Source organism: Ambystoma mexicanum, chromosome 2p (genome assembly GCF_040938575.1).
Source record: "Ambystoma mexicanum isolate Mex_15411 chromosome 2p, UKY_AmexF1_1, whole genome shotgun sequence".
Classification (NCBI taxonomy): Eukaryota; Metazoa; Chordata; class Amphibia; order Caudata; family Ambystomatidae; genus Ambystoma; species Ambystoma mexicanum.
The window spans coordinates 821,823,251-821,849,271 of record NC_090923.1 but is presented as its reverse complement, the minus strand read 5'-3'; the positions used below and the strand labels follow the sequence as shown (position 1 = coordinate 821,849,271).

General features: G+C 44.7%; 1 protein-coding gene across 4 annotated transcripts in view; it reads right to left on the bottom strand.

The window, feature by feature from the left end:
- The window catches only part of LTBP4 (latent transforming growth factor beta binding protein 4), a 1,283,510-nt gene that overhangs the window by 369,807 nt on the left and 887,682 nt on the right, over positions 1-26,021 (bottom strand). For all 4 annotated transcript variants that reach the window (XM_069644515.1, XM_069644518.1, XM_069644516.1 and 1 more), the window contains one exon: positions 9,167-9,238. In XM_069644515.1, coding sequence (XP_069500616.1) covers positions 9,167-9,238 — 72 coding nt within the window. The remainder of the gene's footprint in view (positions 1-9,166; positions 9,239-26,021) is intronic.

The window sequence follows — 26,021 nt, the reverse complement described above, 5'->3', positions numbered from 1 at the left end:
TGAGATGGTTGTGAGGAATTCGACCATCCACAGGGTGGGTGTGCGCTCTCCTGGGCTTTTTTGAAATTTTAAATGAAAGTGAATGATGGTAGATTGACCTCCGGAAAATGTGTGGCACTAAACCGCACAAATGTTCATATGGTCACTGCATGACATACGCATAGACCGGTGTACTCTGGCTGGACACAGCTTACAAGCGCCATCCCCACTGTCATATTTAGTTTGAATGTGACGGTCAAGAGTACATCAAGGCATCTCAGTGGCAGCCTCGCATACTAAGAGTTAATTTAAACAGGCCCACAGGAGGCCTGGTTGCAGGACTAACAAAGGATAGGAAAACCCCAACAACATTTGATATGCACTGTGTCAACCTGAAGCGATCTCCCACCGCTCAGTATCACGCAAAATGTCCTGTAATGTCTCGAACTATGTATTTACAGTAGTCATCCCCACAGGGCAACCCCATTCAAAAGGTACAAGTATGTGGTTTGGCGGAAACCAAAAGTCTGGTCCCGTCACAGCTTCAAGGTAGACCTGCCGCTTTAATCAGGAACCAGAAAAATCACAACTAACTAGAGAGAAAGATGGGTGGGACTTAGTAATACATGTTTTCACCACTTTACCTTTTCTGTTGCTAAGCACTCTAGTTATGATGTCATGCATATAGCAGATTGTTTGTGGGAACCCAGGATTGGTTCAATAAGGAAGACTTAGCTTACATCAAGCCTCTCTTTTGGGGAGATCATCTGAAGACATTACAAGGAGTAACACGAAGAATTCATTTGGACCCTGGCTGAAGTTACAGTCTGCCTTACAGCTTTCGCCAGTGAAAGAAGGGCAGAATTTCCAAAGAGGGAAGCAAGTTCCCTCCCCTAAACATCTCCCAGGGAACAGATGGAGATACTGAATCCAGAGGACCCTCCAGCAGTTCCAGAAGCAGTACCCAACCAGCACACAGCATGCCCTGCTCGGCTCTACAAACCAGATTCCAAGGTGGGAAGTGCCAGAGTGTCTCTGAACCAAACCAAGGACAAGGCCTTGGTCTGCAACACTCTGCTCAGCTTTGGGCCATCCTCCCTAAAGGACAACAAAAGCCCAATGAAGAAGCTAGGAGGAGTGCATGGACAAGCATCAACCAGTGTCCACCTTAAAGGACATTTTCAAACCAGTTGAGCCCCTTGAGCTGCAACCGACTGCACTGCTGACTATTGTCACACCACAGTCACTAATGTTGTCCGAGATACCTCAACCAGTGCTTCAGACCCGCCAACCAGGACTGAGACAACGGTTCCTATCCCCGAGCTGCGGTGTAGGCAAGCCTGCAGCTGTCCGTCCAGCCTCGCTGGCCAAACTGCCTGCCGCCTGATACCCGCAGCTGTCTTCCGTCTTGAACTCTGTTGCAGAAGCTGAAAAGCTCCCTGAAACCGGCACAACCCTGTCGAGCACCAACAACGTCTACAAGCACAGTGTACATTGTGGTTCTGACCCCCTGGTCTTTCTTGGAAGGCTCCTAGTGACATTTTATGATCCATTGCTCTATTTGTGCTGAAACCAAGAATCCTTGAACTAATGCGATTAATTACTTTACCGACTACCCTACTGTCAGTAATATGAGTGCATCCCTTTTCCTTCTTTGAAACCTTCTGTCCTCTGCATTCCTTTAGATGGTGGGTTGTATTTTGTAGTGTGCTAGAACTGTCTGTTGTGATAATAATGAACTAGATATTTGTATACAACCTTGACTGCACAGTTTCTTTTATCATTGGATAACAAGTGTATTTTCGCTGTGTTGAAATAACCAATGATCCACAGCCTTGTGGAGATAAGCCTGCCATTCTATCCATGTTACCAAAATTGGACAAGGAGGTTTATAATTTGCATGTGTTTCCAATCTGTTTGGATCCCTTTTGGTGTAGGGGTGGGGCCGATTGATGGTTTAGAAACCGATATTCAACCCTGGACCACTGGTGCCCCGAAAGTTAATTCGTCACAATGGTCACTTGGGGATGTGCACAAACTCCCACCCACTGGCCAATGAAACCAAAAGGAATGTTGAGAGAAGTACGCATGTGCCTCCTCCCTTTTGAAGAATGTTTGGCCTACCTAACAGGGCTGGCATGCACTCAGGTTATCACAAAAATGTGTCCCCTGCTGCATCCTAGCACAGTACACTAGTCCACTGACAAGCCTAGGTGGTCTGAAAACTATGGTGGGGACTTTGTGCAGTATGAAAGCATATTGAGATAGCATAACATCCGATGAGACTGCTCACTGAGGGCAGAATGATGCGAGATCTGGAGTACCAGATCTTGCAAGAAGAACAGGGATAAGAACAGGGGGATCCCAACTACATTTTAAACAGTGCGAGAGACCTGTAATGTCTCACCCAAAGCCAACACTCCCTCCACCACTTTGGACCTTACCACAGAAAAGAATTTTCCTGCCATGGCAGACCCCCGTGATCTGTGGCTGAATGGCACTCACCTTTCCTATGGGGTGGTATTTTTTGCATCAGTGTGCATGGGTGAATTGATTTGGGTAAGTAGGTGGGAAGATGCCATAACGCAGCCACATAGCACATGCTGAATACAGTTCATGACAACATGTCCAAGTTTCTAATACGTCTGCCTCTAGGGCTGAGTTAAAATTAATTTGTTATTGCAATGTTCTATTGTGAATTACAAATTGAATCGAAAATGCAAAAATACACTGATCACCACACTGTGGGGAGGAGGAGGTATTCTGATGTATTTGGATTGGCAAATTGCTCATTTTTTTCAGGCATCAATTCACTTTTGTAACAAACGAGTTCATTTTCAATTAATCACTTAATCTCTGTAACAAATGGATTAGATTTTTCTTATAGGATCTGGTGATTTTTTGGGGGAAAGGGAATTCTTTTGATTCTCTGTGATGCCAATTTGACCCAAAATTCAATTAGCCTTTGGATGAATTTAATTTACCAGCCCTCTGAGAAACCATATTTCATGTTCATTAACAAATAGTTCACCAAGAATTTGGCCAATCAGAAAAGGTTTGGCCTTTTCTTGAACATAACTGGCCCAAACGGCGGAACAAGCAGGACAGCATCTGTGTATGAAGGACACGAGGTGATAACAGAGCAGAGGAAGGAGCGAAGGAATTTCACTTCACTACTGAAATTAATGAGCTTTCAAATGTACTTTTCACTTTTGAAATGTGGTACTAACCACGAGTAGCCTGCAAGTGTGCAGGCAAGATGGCAGACCAGGAACTGTCATGTTTTCAGCTCAGATGTACATTTCGTGACAAAGAGCGGTCAGGATGGCGTCCCATAGCTTGACAATGAAACGGCTTTGCATCCTTTTAATTTCCTTTATGTTTTGGGGAATGCAGACGATATTGCATTGGCTGATGTAGATTCCTGGATGGTGAGTGCAGAGTAAACTTGGATATCAGGAATTCAGCAGCAGGTGCATGCAGGTTTGTGGATGATGCAAACTGATCAGATTTGGAATTGTTTTGGGATAGGTAGTTACCTTATAGAAGGAAGCTAAGGAGTACCAGTAGTATTTCTGCTGGGTGCGCCCAAGCAAGAGGCTGAGTAAGAGACACAGGTGAGGAAGGGAAAGATTTGATGGAGTACTTAGAGGTGGAAGAGACAGGAGCTCCGGGCACCATTCACTTGTGACTTGATGGAGAGATCGAAGTCGATGAAAATTGGTAGCTCTTTTAGTTGTTTAGAGTAGTTGAGCTGCTCTTGGTATCTGGCTATAGACGCTCACTGCAATGTTGTGGGCCTTCCCCGATGGGCATGACTTCTGTTTAGTAGTTTCAGGGGGTTGGCACCCTTGCAGGAGTTTATAGACTTTTGATAGGAAAAGATAAGAGGGCAATGCTTCTTTTTCAGCTAGAGCAGGACATGATCATCGTTGGCATACACATAGAAGGGGAAACTGAAGCAGCTGCTATATTGGCAATGACAGCATTGAGTAGGCTGCTGGTCACGTAACCAGGCTGTGCCACTCAGTTGCTCTGCCCACCTCCAGTTTCTGTGCCTTCCAAGACACCTCTACTTAGGGACTCTAGGCCAGCTGCAGGCATACAGCATTAAGTAGGATGCTGGTCACGTGACCAGGCCCTGGCATTCAGTTTCTCCGCCCCTCCCACCTATTTAATTAGTCCTCCTTAGGCGTCCTCATCACCGGCGTCCTCAGCATAGGACGGGCGAAGACAAAGACCTCACCTGTTTGCGCCTGAAAGGACCAAGGGCCTGGCCCGCTAAACTACATTACCTAAAAACGAATCGCTACATCTGCTACTCACCAAAAAACATCACATGTGTCTCCTTCCTCCATAGCCCATTCCCAATCTCACTAGGGTTCGAATGGCCATGTGCCCTGGGCAGCCCCGGCAAGCTACCCTAGCAAACCTCATAATTATTGCCCTGCCCCCCCCAACACCCACATGCACACGCCCTCTCATGTTGATAAATGCTCACTCAGCAGTTGATCACGCTGCAGAGATGGTTGACCTCAGCTCGTACAACAACCTTGAGGCCCTGTTCATCACTGAAACATCGTTTACCCCATTCTCCCCACATGTTACTGCATCCAGCATGCCAACCGACCAGGAAGGGCAGGAGGTGGCGTGGCAATCGTCCACAGGAGCAATTGGCCATGCTCCATCATCCCCTCCACCAGAACAAGCTCATTTGAATCAATTGCCTGCCCGTTCCCTCTATCGCACAATAATTCTACCTCACAGGAGTGACTCTTTCATTGCAGACATCTCCAACGTACTCTTCTCTGCCTAATTAGCACATTCTAGGAACGTCTTTATCAGTGATTGGTGATTTTAATGTCCCAGAGCCACAGGCTGACAGCCCCACTCGAAGCACACTTTTTGCACTGACCGCTTCCATGGACCTTAATCAAATTGTGCACTCCCTCATGCACAACAAAGGCAACACCCTAGACTTAGTCTTCACTTCATCATCCCTGCATCACCTGTGCAGACCCACTTGACTGGTCTGACCATGCCACCATTCTCTTTATCAGTCACCCACTTGACTACGGCTCACAAATGTCAGGCTAAATGCCCCCTCACTTAACAGCACTCATTCAAAACCTTTGCAGTCAATGAGTTGGAAACAAACTTTGCAGACTTCCCTACCACAGGGAATGCCTCAGGCCTCCTGGAATTATTCAGCAACTCTGCTATGGAACTGGTGTAAACTCATGCCCCCCTAAAATTCAGCCGGCCAAAGACCAAACCATCCGTCGCATGGTACACCTCCGAGCTAGGCTCCAACAAATGCTCAATCAGAGCCCTAGAGAAACAGTGGCACAAAAAACATAATTCGGGAGAGCTCACCAACCTCAAATCTTTCTGCGCAAACCATAGGGTTCTGATTACAGAGGCCAATGCTCCTTACTACTCCATCACTATTGCGGCAGCCACCAACAAAGCCCTCTTTGAAGTAGTAAAGTATTGTACCAAACCTTCACCTGACCCCGAGGTACCAGCAACTCTGGAAAAATGTGATGGAATCAACAGATTTTTTGTTCAACAAATAGGCAAAATCTGAGAGATCATCGATTCAACATCTCACAGCATTAGCATCCCCTGCACCCCAGCACAAACACTGCCCCTTTGAGCTCAATTCTCTCGTCTCTTTCCCCCAGATCTCCTAAAAATGATTGCCTCCTGCAAACCTACTTCTTACTCTGATGATATCATTTTGGCCTCCATCCTTAAACAATTGATGGGCCCTGCACTCAATGTGCTCCTCAACATGATCAATGGCTCCCTTGCAGATGGATCATTCCCTGACCCCTCAAAACTGGTCTCATCCGACCACTTTAAAAAAAAAGCTAGATCCAGATGACCTAGCCAACTACCGGCCCATTACGAAACTCTCGTTTATTAGCAAAATTTTGGAAAAAGTAGTTGCTAAACAACTACTGACCAGAATCGAACAACTACATCTCCTAAATGGAGGGTTCTGCTCCAAGTGTATCATTGAGACAACCACCATCCATGTGGTGGAGGATGCCCTCCAAATCATAGATAAGGGTGACTCATGCCTCATCATCCTCCTTGACCTCTTGACTGCATTCAACATCGTCGCCCACCACATCCTTCTCTCCCTCCTTGCTGACGGTGGGATTCCCTGGCACTGTCCTGAATTGCTTTACCTCCTACCTCTCAGACACCAGGCTGTTCAAATGAACTTGTTGTGCTCTAACTGTCTCCAGGTCTCCTGCTGGGTCCACAAGGCTTTCTCCTCACACCAATAATTTGTAACGTTTACATGGAGTCTTTGGGCACTCTCCTCAAACTAAACCCATCCAAGACTGAATTCCTCCTTATCAGTCCAGCATCTAAAAAATAACCTGTCCAACAATGGCACAATGATATGCGCCTATAAGGATTTGATCCACAACTCTCAGGCTAAGCTGATTCTGTAGGCTTCACCATTGACTGCAGCATGTCCTTCCATAAACACACGGCCAAGAAGGCCCAAAGAGCTTGGCTCAGAATCTCTAACCTTGAAAAAATCAAACCCTTCATCCTGTTGCAGGACTTCCCGAATGTAGTGTGGCCCCTTATGGCCTCGCACATCGATGGGGGAAATGCTCCCCTGAATGGGCTCCCAGCAGCTCACTTGGCTCACCTAAAAGCAGTCCACCATGCTGCAGCATGTCTTATTACAGGAGCACGGAAATTTGACGGAATTACTCCTATCCTATGCAAACTACAATGGCTTCTACTCCAAGCCAGGATGCTGTTCAAGACTGCATGCATCATCTACAAAGCAGTCATGAGTAGCGCACCAGCGTACCTGGTGGCTAAGCTCCACATATATGGTGGCACATGCTCCTTACGCAGCAAATTGACCAACTGGCTAGAATCATAACTCGTCCGGAAAGAGAGGACCCACAAACAATCCTCTTGTCATGCTCCCACCCTCTGGAACCCGATCCCGGTGTCAGCTCGGAATGCCCCCACAATTCTACAATTTTTGAAAATCTCTCAAAACATGGCTTTTTAAACAACTCCTTAGCAAGGACTAAATCTAATGAGCGCACACACCGAAGCACATACCTCACAGTACTGCGCTACTATTAAAAGATGGCAGCCCAAATGCTGGCTAACCACATTCTGCACAGCGCTCTGCACAGCGCTCTTCTGCGCTCGAGTTAGGTGTGCACTTTAAACAATAAAAATAAAATTGGACTGTCTACAGAGGTGCAGTTGGAACCTTAATGGTGAAAACAATGAACCGTGTGTTTCACAGAAGTTGTTAGGAGCAACAGTAGAGACTGAAGGAGCATGCAGGTTCCTACACTCTCGGTGGGTCTAGGGAGCTCTATAAAGTAATTCACTACTAGTTATCCAGTTCAGAACCACTGAAAGGGGTATCCTGAGTCGCAATATAATTCTGACGGCCTAGGGCTCTTCCTTGAAACTTAAATAAATATTACCCGGTTAGCCATAACAAATAACCTCATAGTGTAATATTCAGAAATCTGGAGAGAGGGATGACTCAGAGTAGGTTCAGTTGGGTAGGTGCTTCACTGGCGGACACCTAGATATTACAATGAGGAGTCTGTAGGAAGGACAGTCTGTTACAGACAGGGAAAAGAGATATCGGGCATTCTCCCGTGATGAATGAGCTAATGGACCTAACTGTAAGAGGAAAACGTTTGGGAATTGTTTCGTTTTAATATAAAAGTGTAGGAAGAAGCTGAAACGTGCAATTCAGTGCACTGCACTGAACATTCCCTTAAATGGCAGGTGTGTTTGTTTGGGTGTTTGGATTGCGCGGGGGAAGAGGTGCAGCGATGGTGTTTGTGTGGAGCGGGTGGAGACCAGGAGGGAACATCATTCCGCTCCTTTTGTTGTACACTTTGACTACTATGTAACATCAGATTCACTGCACAGAAAGTATAGACTCTAGTATCATTTATGTACAGGATATAAATATTGCAGCATGTGGATTGCCTACATTGTAACCCATATTTATTGGATACTATATAAGATACTAACATGAAGAGAAAGTAAAAAGATCTCCAGACCCTGCTCCACATAGTTATTCAAATCTTAAATTGTAAAACTGGTGTGTGGTAATCTACCCAGAATGCAATTCTTTATTTGAAGGTCTTTGATAAAAGGCAGCCACGGAAAGAGAGGAACAAGGGAGGGATAGCTGCACCGTTGAAGAAAGGTGCTTTAATGATGTGAGTTCTTGTGCCAGCATCTTGTAAGAGCCTTTAGAGAAGGCATACTGCAGAGGAAAAGGACAAATCGTGTTGGGCAATACGATTTTGTCAAAGAGCTAATGCCACTGTGTTTTGGCTTGTTTTGTATATAGTACACATGTATGCCTGGGGTCAAATGGATGGATAAATACATTATTAGCACCCGGGGCAGAGGAGCCAAGCAATCAGGTTGCTCGGATCTCAGACTGAATCCCACGATCCGTGGTCCGAGCAGCCTGAGGGCTACTTCCCCACCCTGCCATCTTCCCTGCACTTTCCCCTTACCTCCCGTCATAGCTTCCTTTGCTACCCACATCCCTACCTCACTTACCCGATTTCTCTTGGTGCTGGCTGCACAATCGCCACCGCTCCAGCCTCCCGGCCCACCATGGAAATAGAAGAGGTGCTCCGTATGATGCCTCGCCTTCCAGATCCATGGTGGCCATCTTGGGTAAGTATTTTGTTTGAATGAATGGATGCCATGAGGCGTCCCGTTCATTCAAACAAAATATATTGCTATCAGCACCCCACGCTTCTGCATTCAAAACTCGGGAAGCTAATAGCAATAATGCACAATCTGGTGGTAACAGCACTGGGGCCCATGTGACGGCTCTCGCCATTTGATCCGGCCTGTTGAATTGAGTATTATTGCTATATTAAATGGGTACAATATGCATTGCTTTACATTCTGTGCCAGTTCATCTCTTGAAAGTATAATGTGGAGCCACGCACTAGTACAATGCAGCAGACATTAAGGAATTGAGGTCCAGCAGTCCACAATACAGGGCAATCACATGCTTGTATCCCAGAATTGGTCTATTTGAAAATGGCAACTTGGATAGCTATAGCTAAAGCACTGCCACTTTCAGGACTCAATGAAGATATTATTCAAAGAAGCTGCTCGCAAGTACAAAACTTACCTACACAAGATCCATTTATTTGTTCATAGCCTTTTGGACACTGCAGCTCAGTTCTTCCTACGGCAGTATTTCCTGAAAACATAAATGTTTCCATTTAGCTTATATATTTTCATTTAAACTGCAAATGTTTCCTTTTTTGAAAAGACAAAGGAAGTACTCAGTAACAGAGGTGCTCTCATGACTATTCGATTCAGGGAACACTTAGGGCAAGGCTTACGTCCATGAGCAGCATGACCTTTTGGAAATCTGGTGCAGACTGACACTGTAAAGCATGCACACTGTTCCCGTCTAAACACTGGAAGCACACACACACAGCAAGAATACGTTTTATTGACTCAAGACTTAATTATGTATCTTAAATTCAGTTTTTCCTAGATTAGCAAATGGAAAACATTTATGTACCAAAACATCAACAAGTCACATTGCAGCGGATGCCAGCTGCTTTCGTGGCAGCCCACCCTGCTAAACTCAACCCCAATCCACTTCCACACACGTTAACACATCAGGCCCCCCTACTTCCTTGACTGTAAGTGGCGCGCTCTGGTTACCAGACAGCACCTGAAAATCTGATGGGAACATGTACATAGAAATGTTTTCATTGCATTGAAAGGTTTCTGGACAGCCGGGAAATATGCACCGGGCTCACATCCAAACTCCTGGCTCAGGTGAATAGCAAGACGACCTGTACCAGTGGCTCCTGTCCTATCTAATATCAAAGGGGCTTGCCCAAAGCTCAGAATGCTCGACTAGAGGGATGGCTGGAGGTAGCAAAATGATGTGCACCTAGCTGGATTGCGGGGATGAGATATGTTATGCACTTAGATGGATGTTTGAGGGTAGGAAGGGTGATACACTAAGATGGCTCTTGGGAGTATGAAACGTGATGCACTTAGACAGATCTTTTGGGGGGTGGGAACTATATCATAGGTCATAGGTGAGATCCTTACAATACCTGCAAGGATATGACATAGGGCTGGTCCAAGGCATGTGGGTGGCCTGGCACTGCAACTAATTGACACATTTGGTTCACTTAGAGCACCACGCCTACAAGGTTCAGCCCACCTCTTGGGCTGTGCACTGGAGCCGAGGCAACCCCCCTAAATCCTAATTTCGCCCAAAGGCACGCATCCTAAATCTCCTTTTGAGGCAATACAAATCATAAAAGACGCTATGTAAACGACGACTACAATACAATACAATAATCCTGAAATTTGGAGAAAGAGTGGTTGGGAGCACTGGGAAAGTTTGGCTAATAATCCAGAAATGTACGGTGTAGTGCTGAAAAGGGCTAGGCAATATTACCAAACATTTTTGACTGAAAATAACGTCGATGGGCAAGATTTCCGTAGCCTTCCTAAATATTGTCCATGTTATTTACAGACTGTCAAGCAAGTGTGTGTGTGTTTGCGTGCATGCTCACATTTGCAAGGCAAAAGATTGGCACAAAATGGATATGGCGCTTACCTGTGGTAGTTCTGGCCCTCTTACTCTATTGCTGCCTTGCCTTTTGGCACCTCTCTATTGCCAACGTCTAAGGAACCTTGCACCAAAGAGCACATGAGCAAAGATTTTGACATTTATGTGGCTGTAGTAGGCTCTCATTCTGCTCCTGTGCAGTCAGGTAGGAACAGCACATTGAGAAAATCTCGATTACTGCATGGAAGTACCATAGTGCTACATTCCCAGTTAGAGATGATAGAACACCAAGGTGGAAAAACAGGGAGGGAATCATAGCATGGGGCAACCTTGGTCCAAACAAGCAGTTCCCAAACAACAACTTGGATACGTAGAGCAAGTGGCCTGAAATTGGAGTCCAGACTGATCCAGTTGCAGTATGCAGGTAGAGAAGCCCTTTAGGCTGCTATCCCACCACCTGCCAAGATTGAGCCCACCTCTCTTTTTCCTTCATTAGTTGGGGGGAGGAAAACAATTGTAGGTATAGGATTTATAAAGCGCAAACTTAGCTGGGAAACCATGGAGAAATGTACATAGGGTGTGCATTCAGGAGCTTACAGGTACATGGGCGGGGATAGCAGAGGAGCCTGGAGAGATAGCAGGGGCAGAATTAGGGTGAGCGGTTTGATCAGCGATTGGTGAGATGTTCAGTGAAGAGTAAAATCTTAGGGCCCCATGACAAGTTGGGCGGTATCCCAGCCGTAAATTTGCCGGAATACTGCCAATGCAATTACTGTTACCACCACTTGGTCCGGCGGTATTACTGCTGGATCACAAGTGGTGGTGGTTTAAGTCGCCATTTTGTTTAGTCTATAGGACTCAATGGAGCGTTTTCGGTTCAATTCAGGAGTCAACGCACTTGTCTTAGAAGCATGACAATGCGGAACAACACAGGTTTGAATCCCGATCCTGCACTTAGGTACCACTCGTTGGTATTAAGCACGTTATAAATGAACAATTATAAGTCATAAATTACTGCAGCGTAGTTGCGCGGTGGTAATTGTGCAGAAAATGGGCCAAAAGTCAGCAGATTTATCTCCAGATCAGAGCCAGAGGTGAATCCTCCAACTTCCCACTCAACTCAGTGGTGTGGTAATGCGATGGTAACGCTATTACTGCACATTTTTACAACACTGCCCAACTTCTGATAAGGCCCTTAGAGTCTTAAGAGAATTGTTTTCCACTCTCTGCTTTGTCGAAATCTGAACTATTGTGCCCTTGCTGGTCACAGAAATGGGCCACGTATAATCCCAGAACTATTCCTCAGCCTTCACTTGATCACGCCATTTGGCAGGGCACATGGAAGACACCAAGTCCCACTCACGCTCTAATGCAGTTATCTCCAAGTGAACTTCCATTACATACTCTTGCACACTTGAATCGTACGATTGTTACAGAGCTAAAGGTTTATGCAGCCATTTTCAGCAACACCTGCGGTCCAGCGCTGGCTGGATATACTTCAATTCAACACCATGAACTATAGCAAACGGAAATGTTGTGGCCCTTGCTGATGTTTATGGATCCAAAGCCAGTCGGAGAGAGAGTGGAAGGGGTTCATTAGTGGTTTTTTAATGGACTTTATAAGATGCACACGTGCCACCAATTGATCTCTTGGTCTTGGTGCTATTTGAGGAAGACATTCTGCACTTAACTCAACACTAACATTAAGCCCACTTTCAAGATCCTCCTCCTAGGGGACTTGAATTTGGGCCTCCATGACCCCACAGACCATCAGGCCACTTCCCTAGCCAACTCTCTTAGTGCCCTACGCTTTACTCATTGGGTCAATGCCCCGACCCACACCAAAGGTCGCACACTCAACTTGCTTGCAAACCTTAACTGCAAGGTAGACATCAACGCTATCTCCCCATGCCCCTGGTTGGACCACTTTGTGGTGACCTACAGCCTCCAACAGCCCCAGAACACCCCACATGCCAACACTCCCATGCCACCCAAGTGAGCTCGCAGTTCATGCAGAATTACTAAAGACAGTATCACACCACTGCTATCTGACCTCCAACCTAACCATTCCTCGACCTGACCAACAACCCAGTTGCTCTCGCTGACATTTATCTCAAGTCACTAGCAACGGCAGTGGACACAGTCCCCCCACTAACGCTCCATAAAGCTAAAGCTCGGGCCCATGCCAATTCTTGGTTCACAAGTGACCTACATGAGCTTAGAGCAGCGAAATGCCAGGCAGAAGCATCCTGAAAAATCTCAATCAGATGCCCTCGAGGCATTGTTCAAGTCTACGGTCAGGGATTACAAACAAGCCTTCACACAGGCCAAAGTCACTTCTGATAACAACAGATTTGGCAAGGCTATATCTAACACGAAAGAGCTGTTCACTATCCTAAGGCAATTGGAAACCCCGGCCTCACCCACACTAGGCATCCCCAAAGATGAAACTTGGTGGGTGAACACACAAAAGGCCCTACTCAACAAAATAGCTTCCTTACAGGAGAGAATCCTTGCTAGGGAATCCTCAATCAAATCCTCCCTCCCCTCCATCACCTCCCACCCTCCTTCTCACTAACCAGCCACCTTTCATTTCCACCAGGTCACTGAAACAGACGTTTTTGCCTTACTCAAAGGTTTCAAGCCTTCCAGATGTAAAGGTGAAACCTGCCCTGCCCCTATTCCAAAGGACTGCGCTGATACTCTTATCCCCCTTATCATCTGCTTTATCAATGCCTCCTTCTCCTCAAGCATAGATCCCACTTCCCCAAAAGAAGCCTGGTTTCTCCCACTGATAAAGAAATCCACACTAGACCTGGCTATCCCAAGCAACTACCATCCCATCACAACAGTCCCATTAATGCTAAAACACAACACAGGGCTGCCTACATCATAATCCAGAAAAATCTGGAACTCAATCAGGTCCTATGATTACATCAGTTAGGCATCCAACCAGGTCACTGAACCAAATCCGCCCTGTTGGACCTCAAAAACCAACTTGATGTACTCAAGAGATGCAAGCCTGCCCTCCTCTTAATAGACCTCTTTGCTGCCTTTGACTTGGTTGGCTCACTTCTCACCCAAAGCCACGCCTTGGGTAGATTCTTTTCTGGTGGGCACATCAATCAGAGTCTTCTCGGTTTTGTTGCCTGTGCTCTTGCCTCCCCCATCTCATGTGGAGTGCCCCAAGGGCCCTGTGTTTCCCCCACCTTACACATAATATTCACCAAACCCCACTTTGACCTTCTGCACTCTGTCAGCATTTCCTACACCAACTATGACGATGACACACAAATTCTGTTAACCCTCACTGCCAACCACCTTGACGACTCGCACGCCCTAAACACCACCTACCTATCCATCCAAGCATGGATGGCTGCAAATGGCCTCTGTCTAAATTATGAACAGACAGAGATCCTGATGGTTGGGGCACCATCTGTAGTAAAGAACCTCAGCCCCCAATATGCCACCTTCAGCATTGACGGGCTACGGATTCCTGTCTCCGCCACAGTGAAGACTCTAGGTGGGCACCTCGACTCTACCCTCTCTATGACCAGACAGGACAACCCCATCGCAACTTCAGCCACCTAGACGACCAAGATAATCAACACTGCCAGACCATTCCTAGCCCCAAATAACTGTCTCACCATTGCAAAAGCTATCCTAGGGGCTAAGTTAGACTACTGCAACACTCTCTTTGCGGGCACCTCAGCACACAACATCCATAAGCTCCAAGTAATCCAGAACAATGCTATCCGAGCAGCACTCAACATCCCAAAAAGAGAACACATCACAGAGGCCTGAAAAAACGGCCACTGGCTGCCAATCAAGGAAAGGATTATCTTCAAAACTTTGTCCATCACTCACAAATGCATTTCTGACTCTGACCCACCAGACCTGTCGCAAAGCTTCTCTAAGGCCCATTCCTTCAGACCTGTGAGACTGGCCTACACCCACAGACCCATTCAACCTGTATACAAACGGGCAAAAAGCGGATGTGCCTGTTTCCCTTCGGCGGCAGATAACCAATGGAACGCTCTCCCTCTTCATTTAAGAGTGGAACAATCTTACTGGACCTTCAGAAAACCACTACAAACCTGGCTGTTAACCTAAGACACCTGACTCTGGTCCATGTGTGCTCTGTCCTCCTTTCATTATATGAGTGTAACTGGTTGTAACAGTGCCTTGATGCCTAAGGGTTTTGTACGGTTAATAAATGTCAAAATAAATAAATAACTCCAATTAACAAGGCTTCAGAAAGGACCAGAATATTTAGTAAACTACCACCGCTTGGACAGAAAGTGGCATACGAAGTGTTCTGTGGATGAAAATTCACAGTCTTCATGATCTAAAATTAGGGGGAAAAAAGACACAACGTTGCTCTGGTAATAGTGCCCGGTTATTATGCAAGTCTATGCAAAAAGGATGAGCATACTCGTCCTTGACACTTAAGGGGTTAAAACAACTCTTAATTGTTTGCTCTTTTTGATGTGAAACATGTAAAGAAGTAAAGAATGTAAGCTGGGTGGCAAGAGAGGAAACAGGCCACCGTAGCCCAGTACAGATTTTAAGAGTGATTATCAGCCTCATCACAAGTTCAGTGGTATCTCAGCAGTAAATCTACCGAGGTACCACCAAACGGAATTACCGTTACCGCCACTGATGGAGCCCATAGCACTCCTTGAGAGTTTTCAGTGATATTACCACCGGCGGTAATATCGGTGGTGGTATTACTGCCAAAATGAGTGAATTTTGGTGATAAGGTGGCAAAATGACCTCCAGAATGTTGCTGCAGGTTTATCCTCCACCTCACCACCAAACTCGTAGTTGGGCGATGCAGTAAAGTGGTGGTAACAGTATTACCACCGCTTTTTTACCACACCACCCAAATTATAATGACGCCCCGTGTCGGGTGGGTTCTGACACCGCTTGTCTGTGAATGTGCGCTACAAGCAGGTGAAAGGGTCATACTTATGGTCATATTTTGCTAATTGTTTTCATATATTTTAATATAGATATTGTGACAGCCCATAGGCCACGTAGGCATTCCTGAATGAAATAGAGAAGTATTTGGGCCCCTGTCAGCGCCATTCATGGTCATTGACAGTTTTGTGGGTTCAATATGTGCAGGATGTTGGATTTTGTACTGAACTAATCTATGCCTTGAATGTTCAGAGGTGAGCTTTTCCGACGCATAGCTTTGCCCCCATCGGCTCTGTGTGAATGGCCAGCCTTCATCCGTTTCCCATAGAACCTCGACATGTAGGTGTGGTCGGTTTTTATATAGTGTGGTAACACACAAGTGGTACTCATAGTGTACACTAGAACCTCCTTCCCAGATAAATCGCGGAATTTGATTTCAGGGCAAAAAAAGTGCTCTTCCTTTCCAGAGGGAGGCGAACGCTGACTACTAGTCCAGGAATTTCTCCGCATCCCGTAGGAAACCCTGAGTTCTTGCTGGCCTCGTGATCTCCAGGTGGAGAAGAATAGGAAGATAGAGGGACCTGAGAAATCAAGAGTTCCACGTGTTTAATACCTGGCAGTCCTGGGATATCTGGGGCTAGCATTGGACAAAAGAGGAAATGGTGCCAGACAGAAGGCACATCTGAAGTGGCCTGCCCCTCATAAAGCGCAAGGGGCCTGCCCCTCACAAACTGAATTCGACCTCGTGGTCACCTGTGACTTGTAGAGACGATGCTGCAGCATTTGATCCTGAATAAGGCGTTGGCTCTGACAGGTGAGGAGGAGCTGAGGAAATGACAGCCGGGTCATTACCAGCATTTGGTCCCATTATGCTTGGATTCAGAGCATCATCAGCACATGGACCTATTGAATAGAAGATACCTTGCTCCCAGCATCCTGATCATGGGGAAGATGCAGCCACCGTGGTCTCTTAATTGTCGTAGGAACCACAACTGTTGAGTCACAATACATATATTCCGGGGAGCGGTTTTGACAGTGCACCCCAGTCAATGAGGGGAATTCAACCTTGTGTTTTCTGGATGGTTGGAGTAACCACTCGATGGAAACAGGAGCAGAAGAATTTCTAGTAGGGCACATGAAGCTGATAGTCTTCAGCTACCTAAACATGGGTCTCAAAAGGCCCATAGGCTAGACAAAACCTCGATCCCTCAACAATGTTACACTGTTTAACTGGACATTGCCATGATTCCAGTGTTAATGCCTGAGTGCATTAGGTAACAACAAGGAGAGTTATTCCAACCCCTGAGGTTGTTAAAAATATTAACAGCTTAAGAGGGGTGGGGAGCAGAAACGGTTTTCACAACCAATGGAAGGAACATGAGTAGCAATTTGCAAGTCTGTGTCAAACAATATTTGTAAGTGCTAAGCGGCCCAAAAGTCCTTGGTGTGCCAGAGGTCCTGGAGTCCCTCCAAACCAAACTCCATGAAGAAGCAGACAAAGTGCAGGGGCAAAGTTCAACTTTATTATCATCCAAATAAAGCAGGTACAGCATATAAGCATTAGGATAATGGGTTAACTACTTGAAGCGCATCATTAATGATGTCATACAGTAATCACAGTTACAAAAACCTATGGGGAATGGGGATACGTTACTGAGGTTGACTACGTATAGATCACATATAGGTTAAACATTTTAATGTGGGGAACTATATCTGATGGCTCCTCCTGAGACCACCCCAATATTGGTAAATGTAAAGTACATCATTCATAAGAAAAACAATTGGCTGGCATACTATGCGGTGGGAGGCATGCCCCTAAGGGATTTGATTGCTGGCTTCTTGCTAACCAACCTTGGACATTTCTCAGGTTTTCAAGATATGCGCCAAAGTGCGAGTAGGGAGAGAGAGGTCCATGAACTGTCTTCTATTCATTAAAGAAGTTACCATCCCTCATTCCTAAACCCTGAGGCCTGAGCCCAGGCAATCTCTTTGTATTTAGCCTTGCGGGGCAGCTAGTATGTGTGCTTTTAGGGTGTACCACAGGTGTCCTTATCTGTTGGCCTCCATTGAATAGACAGTACTCTCCTATTGTAATCACGTGTTAGGGGACCATGTATGAAGTGGTATTAGATCCTATTTATTGGGAATTTAGCTAATATTAACGGGTGTGCTGTGTTTTCTGTTGCCTCTACGGACACTATTGAATTATTCTTCATGGGGTCTTTTGGCTCACTGCGTCATTGCATTCCGTTAACAAGGGTCAGTTGTGATCTTATAATCTTTAATTAATTGGGGAGTATCCTGCTTGTGTCCTGGAAATCACTATCTGGTGCCTTTTGATCTGCCGTTCCGATCCAGCTTCTGTCAGCTGCAGTCTGAGCTCTGCACAGCTCTGTATTTCTGCGGATTCAGCCTTTTGAGTTCTCTGAAAGTCTTAAGGCCTGTGTCTATTTAAAAGCATGATCCGGTGTCCATTTTAAATAAGATGGCTGCCCTGTTACATGCTGATTTCTATGTTAGAGAGCTATACTCACGTGTCGCTCGTGTTGCCTTCAGCGTATACATTGGTTATGTTAGTGTTCTTCATGTCTTGAGGTTGCGATGTTAATATATTTCATGTACAAATGCATATTTGATCCAGTGTACGTGTCCTTCATGTAGAGTGCATATCTACTTCATGTCTAGTACGTGTGCTTATTAATGTTGCAACATTAGCTTTGCTGCTGTTGCACTCTTCAGTTTAAATTATCTCTATGTCGTATTGTACCTGCCTGGGATAAGGGTGGTACGGTGGTCTCAGTGAGTAACGTTTCTCATCTGTGCAGTATTGGATTGGGGATGAGCAGAAGCTATGGATGACGTATTAATCTGCCGCCTATCATTAGCAAGTGACCTTATCCTACACTGTCTTTTGTTGTGATATTTACATTTTTAAAATGCAGTAGTAAAATCCAGAATGGATTTTTCCGACTCACACCAGTTATCATTATTGTACTTGTAGACTTGCATTTACGATGGAGAAAATAAAGCTACTACCATGCTTCTTTTGCAAACCATGTTCTAGAAAGGATTTCTTTTAAAACGTCATGTTGGCTAATAAAGTGTTTTGTGTAATTTTCAAGACAGGTCTACAAAATATGAAATTGTTTTAATTAATGTCGACAAACACATGCACCTTGCTGTACAACAAGAATCGGAAGAAATATGGTCAAATCTCAGCTTCACTACAACTTAACTAAAGTGTGCGATCCTGGGCAACACATGTAATCTCCTAGTGCCTACTGTCCAAGTTGCCAGTTTTTAAATATTTTTTAAAAATTGGCATAGTATGCTTTTCAAAGAAGCCTCACTCATGGTTTCACTGCCCATAGTTTTACATTGTATACATTAATAGTGACCATTCATATGTTACACACCACAAAGACTTTTGTTTCTTGGCTCCCCCATGGCAACACCGCTTGAAGCCATGCTCCTCATCTGATCTTAGTCTACGCACAGATATGTGGAACTTCCTGGTCACTTGTAATCCATGTCTTCCATCTCTGCTATGCTATGTGCACCTCCCCTGCTGCTTCCAATCAGTCTCCTGTACTATGATTGAGGACTTGTCCATTTCGTGAGGCTGCTAATCTGTGTCCAGCATCTATGATAGGTCAGTGTGCACCTTTCTCAGTTTCTAACTCCTGCCCTGCATTCGTACATGCGCATGCATACGATTTTCATAGCTCCCAATTAGTGTCTTTCCTCGCCATGTTCAATTCGAGTTATGCATCTATTCTGGGGTATGTGAACCTTTTTCAAATGTCTACTGACCTGTGTCCTGAATCTATACTGCAGCCCGTATACCTTACTCATGAAGGCTATCCTTAAAATGTGTCCTGTGGTTAAGTTATAACACAAGGCCAGTGTATGTTTCTGATTCCAACACTGTATAGACGGTCAGGGGACACAAGGGAGTTCCCCTGCATATTGCTAGGGCCAGGGTATACTGCCAGGGCAGCATGTCAAGCTATGGGTAGCGATCGGGATAAGAGGGTGTCCAATGGAGATTCTCGGATCACTTCATTTCTGTACTTTGGAGGGTCCACATTCGTGTATACCCTGCTCTCCAAAAATCCTTAGGAAGTCCCAATGGACACCACTGCAGGCCCTATGTTTCAGGGCACCACCCATAGTCTTAGGGCCCCCATTTCTGCCAAACACCTGTGCAGGTCTCTGAATTGTGGGAATCTCAGGTACCCCTTGCCACATTTTGGCAGGGGCTCCAGGTTAGGGGGTGTTTATGGCACACTTTATTTGGCCCTGCCCCCCTCCTTAGTCTGCTTGGATTTAAGGCACAATTAGCAAAGGCGCATATGATGATGTTCTCAACGCTCAATGGAGGAGAGGATGTGGGGGACTATGGAAGAGCCTTAGGGTTTAGAATGTGTTGTGCAATACAGCCATCTGGGGCATTGCGACAAGTGCCCACCATTACAATGTGGGCGTCTGCACAAATACGCTAGCAAAGGGTCACCATGCATTGGAGATCGGGGGACCCGTTGTGCCAAAATCAAACAGTTGCAGCACTGTAACAAAGTGCATTCCCTGCACACACGGGGAAGCACCCATCACACCTTCACAGCACATACGACAAGCAATGGAGCACCCAGTCTGTGCACACAGCTGCCAGGATATGTACATGGCGCAAAACACGTTGCACCTTCAAATCGCATATGGCACATCTATGCACACATGGATCACAGAAACCAGCACAAAGCACTGACACATTGAGCACAGGCAGGCACATGATGCATATATGTGCAGACCCGTTTCTTGGGGTGGGCGGACGGGACAGCTGCCCGGGGAGCAGGGCTTAAGCAATGCTCAGGTAGGTGGGGGGGGGGCGGGTGTGCAGGAAGGTGCCCACCCAGACTACTGCCCTGAGTTCGCGCTGATAATAGTTAAGCCTTCCTTTGTTTAAAATAACAGAATGCATATTCAAGACAGAGCTTCTCGGATGCTCTGGAGATGCAGACCCTCCACCCACCCTCTCCAGCTTTGTGTTGACAGAGCCTTTAAAGTGGGGGCAATTTATTAGTGATGGCTAATGTAACAAGCCATTGTTTTTACATCAAAGTGGTAAGAACTGAACATGGGCCATTTTTATTCTGAAGGTCAGCACAAAGCATCAGTTAGCTGACAAAATCGAGGCATTCTTCCAAGAGAAGAAACGTGCCACATAGAAACAGTTTTAAACTATGTTATTTTTTTCATGAGTTTGACACACCCAAACCTTTTTTTATATATTACTTTTTAGTTACATATAGCACATGCCTGAGAAAGTTCAATCACATTTTCTTGTCTAAGTGGTCTAGGGCTGCTTTCGGACATGGACTAAATGCATCCACTCCGCATTAAAGGAACTTTTCATTTTCTTAGCACGCTAACCACTGCCAGATGGCTCCTCAATGTGACTTGGCACCTTGATTAGGAAACCAGGGTTCATTGTGTCATCGGGCAGACAGTAGTCCGTGGCAAATCAATGCAGTGATATGTGTGCAGCAATGATTTGTGCACTGCCCATGTCACCACCCTCCTTGTTAAGGCATCTATGCTCCTGTGCTGCTCCTATATGTAACAGCACACATGACTGTTTTTATCTGATGTGACCCATGTCCATACAATAGCACAATGCAACTGTTTGTGTATGTAACTCTAACGAATGTAGCATACTGTCCCCACAGTTAAACACATAAAGTAATCAAAGGGGTTACCTCAAATTGTACATCCACTAGGTCAAACACCCTTTCGACACTGCCAACCCATGATTTTCACTAGCTGCAGGCCAGCACTAATAATAGATCCTAATGCCAGCTCTGTTAGATAAAGCATGGGTCCGCTCTTTTTTGCAGAAATAACCCACGAGACCTGCATAATGGGGAGGAGGTGGTGGCCAAGGAACTGTGGGCCCTATACCGCGTATCAGAAGCCGGTTTTGTCTAAAACCCTTCATCAGTTTATTGCTGGTCAGGCTAATGTTTGTAAAAGTACAATCCTTTCTGTAAATGTTTCCCTTTTTATTGGGTGTCTCTTGTATGGTATCCATTCAGGTCTATAGATATAATTCCCTAAAGATGTTTCTGTTTTGGGAACTCGGCACGCTCAGACTGCGAACCAGCCCCTCCTCATCTAAAATTCTACAGAAACAAGAAGCAAAAGAGCCCTTATACCCCATTTGAGTGCCTGACGTTGCAGCCATTTTATCCTCACATCCAAAAAACATAGGATGTTCGAATGAGTATGCATGGTTCATGGTTACAAATATTTTAATGTTAGGGTGAGTTGTGTTAAGGGTGACGTGAGCACCAAGCTTTGTGTCTGTTATGTATTTACTCATTTACACATACAACTCTTTAATCACACACTTGTTTATCAAATATAGAGATCTCTGATCATTGCTATATTCCCAAAATGCTCTGTGATTTGTGGGATGTATTGACCCATGCTCTGTGATTTGTGGGATGATTGCCTGTGAATGACAGTTTCTGTCAAAAATCAGAGTGAAGCACACTGGGCTACCTGTGAATGACAGTTCCTGTCGAATGGGCTCTCCTGATTAAGCTTCAAAGTTATTTAAACTAAAAGTCTACCGGATTAGCAAATATAAAAGGATTGTTGCTGAAAGAAACACAGATTTCAGTTGTTTTTGATCTCACAGGTTGAAATCTAAGAAAGTAATTTATCTATGTCATTTGATGCAACAAGTCTGTTTTGTGCCGGATTTTAAGTCAAGAAATTAACAATAAATTAGCCTGGCTGGGTCTGCAAGAAGTGGAAAATCAGGTTTCCTCCCAAAGGGAGGGCATTCCTCTCAGCAGATACTCACTGACATATTATATTTGTGGGGTAGGGCAGACTTCTGTCTGTAGCCAGAGTCTGAACAATGGCAGATTCGCCAGGCCAGGAAATGGACGTGGGAAGAGGTCGTAAACTTGGCTTGCAGAAGGTTCCCAAAGGTGGGGGCTACTCCTTGAGCTCCAGAGAGAGACACAAGGCGGATCATTTGCTGCTAAGAACATGTAATGAACAATTTATAGAGACTCATAACTTATTATCAGAAATGCTGAAAAATATAAAAAGGGCAGATTTGTTAGTCTAAGTTTTGGCACTACATTTCAAAATGTGGTGGAACTGTAGCATATTCTGAACAGGAATGGCGATATAGGTGATTAGATGGGAACTGTATTTATGGTAGAATTGTTAAACTTTACACACACGTCCCTATGATAAACACACATATTTGTGGAAATTTGGAGAGAGTTTGAAAAATGTTTTCATGGAGAAATGGACAAAATGCTGCAGAAAGTCAAAACAAGATCTCACAGCTGCGGGATTTTGATGAACAGATACTACATAAAATATGGAATCCTTGTGTGTGATTTTTGTAGAGGTTTCACATGTATAAATATGTATTCAGGACAAAATTCAATTTTGATACTAGTGGCTAAGGAAGGTTTCTAAAGATTGTAAAAACCAAACCACAAACTTGACATCACCTGTGTTTGAGCCAATCACTCAGATGCAAGGCGGAGAGGAGGCTCTGATCCAATCCCAGTCCACAGGGGCCAGTTTAGTTAAGCCACCCCATACACTTATTTTTGTGATGTCATTTAAAAGGATAAATAGAGACAGCTGACAACACATAGGGACACACTCTTCTGACTCCAGCGAAGCACTCTGATCCAGCATTCAACATCCAGCCCTCAACATCCTTCCAGATCCAGATGCCAAAGACCAGGCCAAGCAGTAGCTGAACCATTTTCAGTTAGGCCTCAATCCTCAAAATAATCCTTACAACCCAGTGAAGCGCTGTGGTGTGGGAAAGCATCCTGAAAATAGCATCCTGAAACTATCTGGCTTGCTACCATAAGGCTTGCCTGATGAACTCACTTCCTGCTGATTTGAAATACCCAGAAAAAAGAAGGGCAGATCATGTGCAGTTCCGGTGACCGGCCTAGCTGATCCAGTCCCGCGCCTCATGTGCTGTCTTTCCTTGATAGATCCAATCCATTGACCAGAACCGTGACTGTCCAAAAATCTTAAAATCCCAGTGGATTGGGAGTATTAATAGGATGCTAGAGAACTATTGTTTACCTTGCATTATCTTGTTCCATTCTGATCTCTGGACCATCCCTACTTTCCTAACCAGTAACAGTGTCAAAATCTTTATTGCTATCTTATTCTGTCTAGTTGCTAAAGTGCCATTTTTATAGTCATCTTTATTTGTGTAACTCTAATCCATAAATCCCACTTTGAGTGTTTGGACTGGTGCCACCGGGGAAGGTGATGGGGATCTGTTACTGAAGTCATGAATCAGTCTCAGAGCTTACTTCGTCCCAACTTGGTTGCCTAACCTGAACGCTCTAGCCTTGAATGAAAGCATAAGCCATATTTTCTGATTCTAAACTGAAGTCCTGGTTCAAATGTGTGTCTTTATTTTGCGAATGACCCGTTATATCAAAAATAGCATAAGTACATTTTTGCAGCAAATTGACATTTGGAATAGTTTTACATGTGTGAATTACCTTTCAATTATTTCCCACTTGGCCTTTGAGATCCCAACTGTTTCCTTTTGATTAAATCATTGCTTGTGTTTGCTTGCATCTGTTCAAAGCGGCTTCCGTAGGAATTTATAATAATTTAAGCATTTTGAACATATTTTGTGTTTTTGCTCAGCCAATTTCAAAGCCATGCTGACAGTTGAAAAGTCAAATCCGTTTTTCTCTTGTGTTTAAGGGGGGGAGGTGGGAGTGATATTCTGTTTGGTCTGAATTATTCCTGAATACCTGCTCTCTCCACACATCTATTTAAATTGCCTATTGGTGGGTTGAGGGGCGTTGCAAGTGGAACCCCTAACCATAGTGCTATCTGTTCCAAACCAACTCAGAAGTATTATTTTCTTTGCTGCATTCTTTTTGTGTTCATTACTTAATTCCTAGTGCATTAAAGATATTATTCATTGTTCCTGTCACCCCATTGGTGATTGTTGTTACCTATTAAAAATATATTGTGATTTTAAATTCTAAATGAGTAAACAAATAATTACCTTTACAAATAGCCTGATTCCTGGTTCAGTGTAACCTGGGGGGTATTTTGAGGAGGGTATGATATAAGTGGTGTATCATTCAGAATATTGAACTTATAGATACAAATAAATAAGGGTTTCATTTGCGCACCACATACTGGGCGAGACTTGGGTGTGTGCCTGATTGAAATCACTTACAGATTTAATGCAAAGCAGACAAGAACACTCATTGGTGCTATTTGCTCCTTTATTTCTCTCTCACGTGGGATTTTTGAGAGAGTACAAAAGGAGTGTACCAGACCGTCCATCTTGTAATTATAACCTATCAGAAAATAAGTCATATGGTTAGTCTAGTGTTACCCCTTATGAAATACAATTGAGGTGGTTTGAACAGAACACCTGCCACACAGGGCCAGTGGGCTCTCAGACCAGGCAGGCTGGTCACACCAAAGTGTGCCTGTATGGGAAGTTTGAAACTGCTTTCAGGCAAGGCCTTCATTAAGAGCAGGTGATAAAAGAACCATTTACTTGGGCAGCAACAGCTGTGTTTTCACATAATAGTTCTTCTGTAAAGTTCTTAAATTACAATAAAATGAAACCAGATTAATTTATTTAGCAACGATTTATTGATCTTGAAGAGGGTGTTGTCGCGTGACACAGAGGTGTAGTTTTGGGAGTGGCATTTGCCTGTCAGGGGGGCACATTCTAGTGGTTCAACCTGGGCACCAAGTTGGCTAGATACTGCCCTGTATATGTGGAACACAAAAATACATGAACCAAATACATGTAAAATGGGAACATGAAGCACATATATGGAGCATAGACATATACATGAAGCACAGGCATGTAACATAGACATGCACATGAAGAACATACATGGGAAACAGAAGGACATGAATGACAGGCACATGAAACACATATGTGGAACATAGATATGCACATGAAACACAGACATGCACATGATGATCATATATGGAAAACAGAAGTACATGAATGACAGACATGAAACACAGGCACATAAAGAACATATATGGAGCACAGGCATGTACATGAAACACAGGCATGAAACATAAACATGAACATGAAGCACATAAATGGGAAACAGAAGGACATGAACGACAGGCACATGAAACACATATATAGATCACAGATATGCACATGAATCACAGACATGCACATGAAGTCCATTTATGGAAAACAGAAGTACGTGAACCACAAACATGAAACACAGGCACATGTAGAACATATATGGAGCACAGACATGTACATGAAACACAGGCATTTATTTATTTATTTATTTATCTATTGTGCATTTGTAAGGTGCTTACACATCAAGTAAATTGTGTTTCAAAGCGTTCACAGAGCAACATGGAGGGACCATGGGAATGAAAAACAAATAAAGCCATGTAAGATAGAGGCAGGCCTGCTAGGCCTTGCAAGCATTCCGAA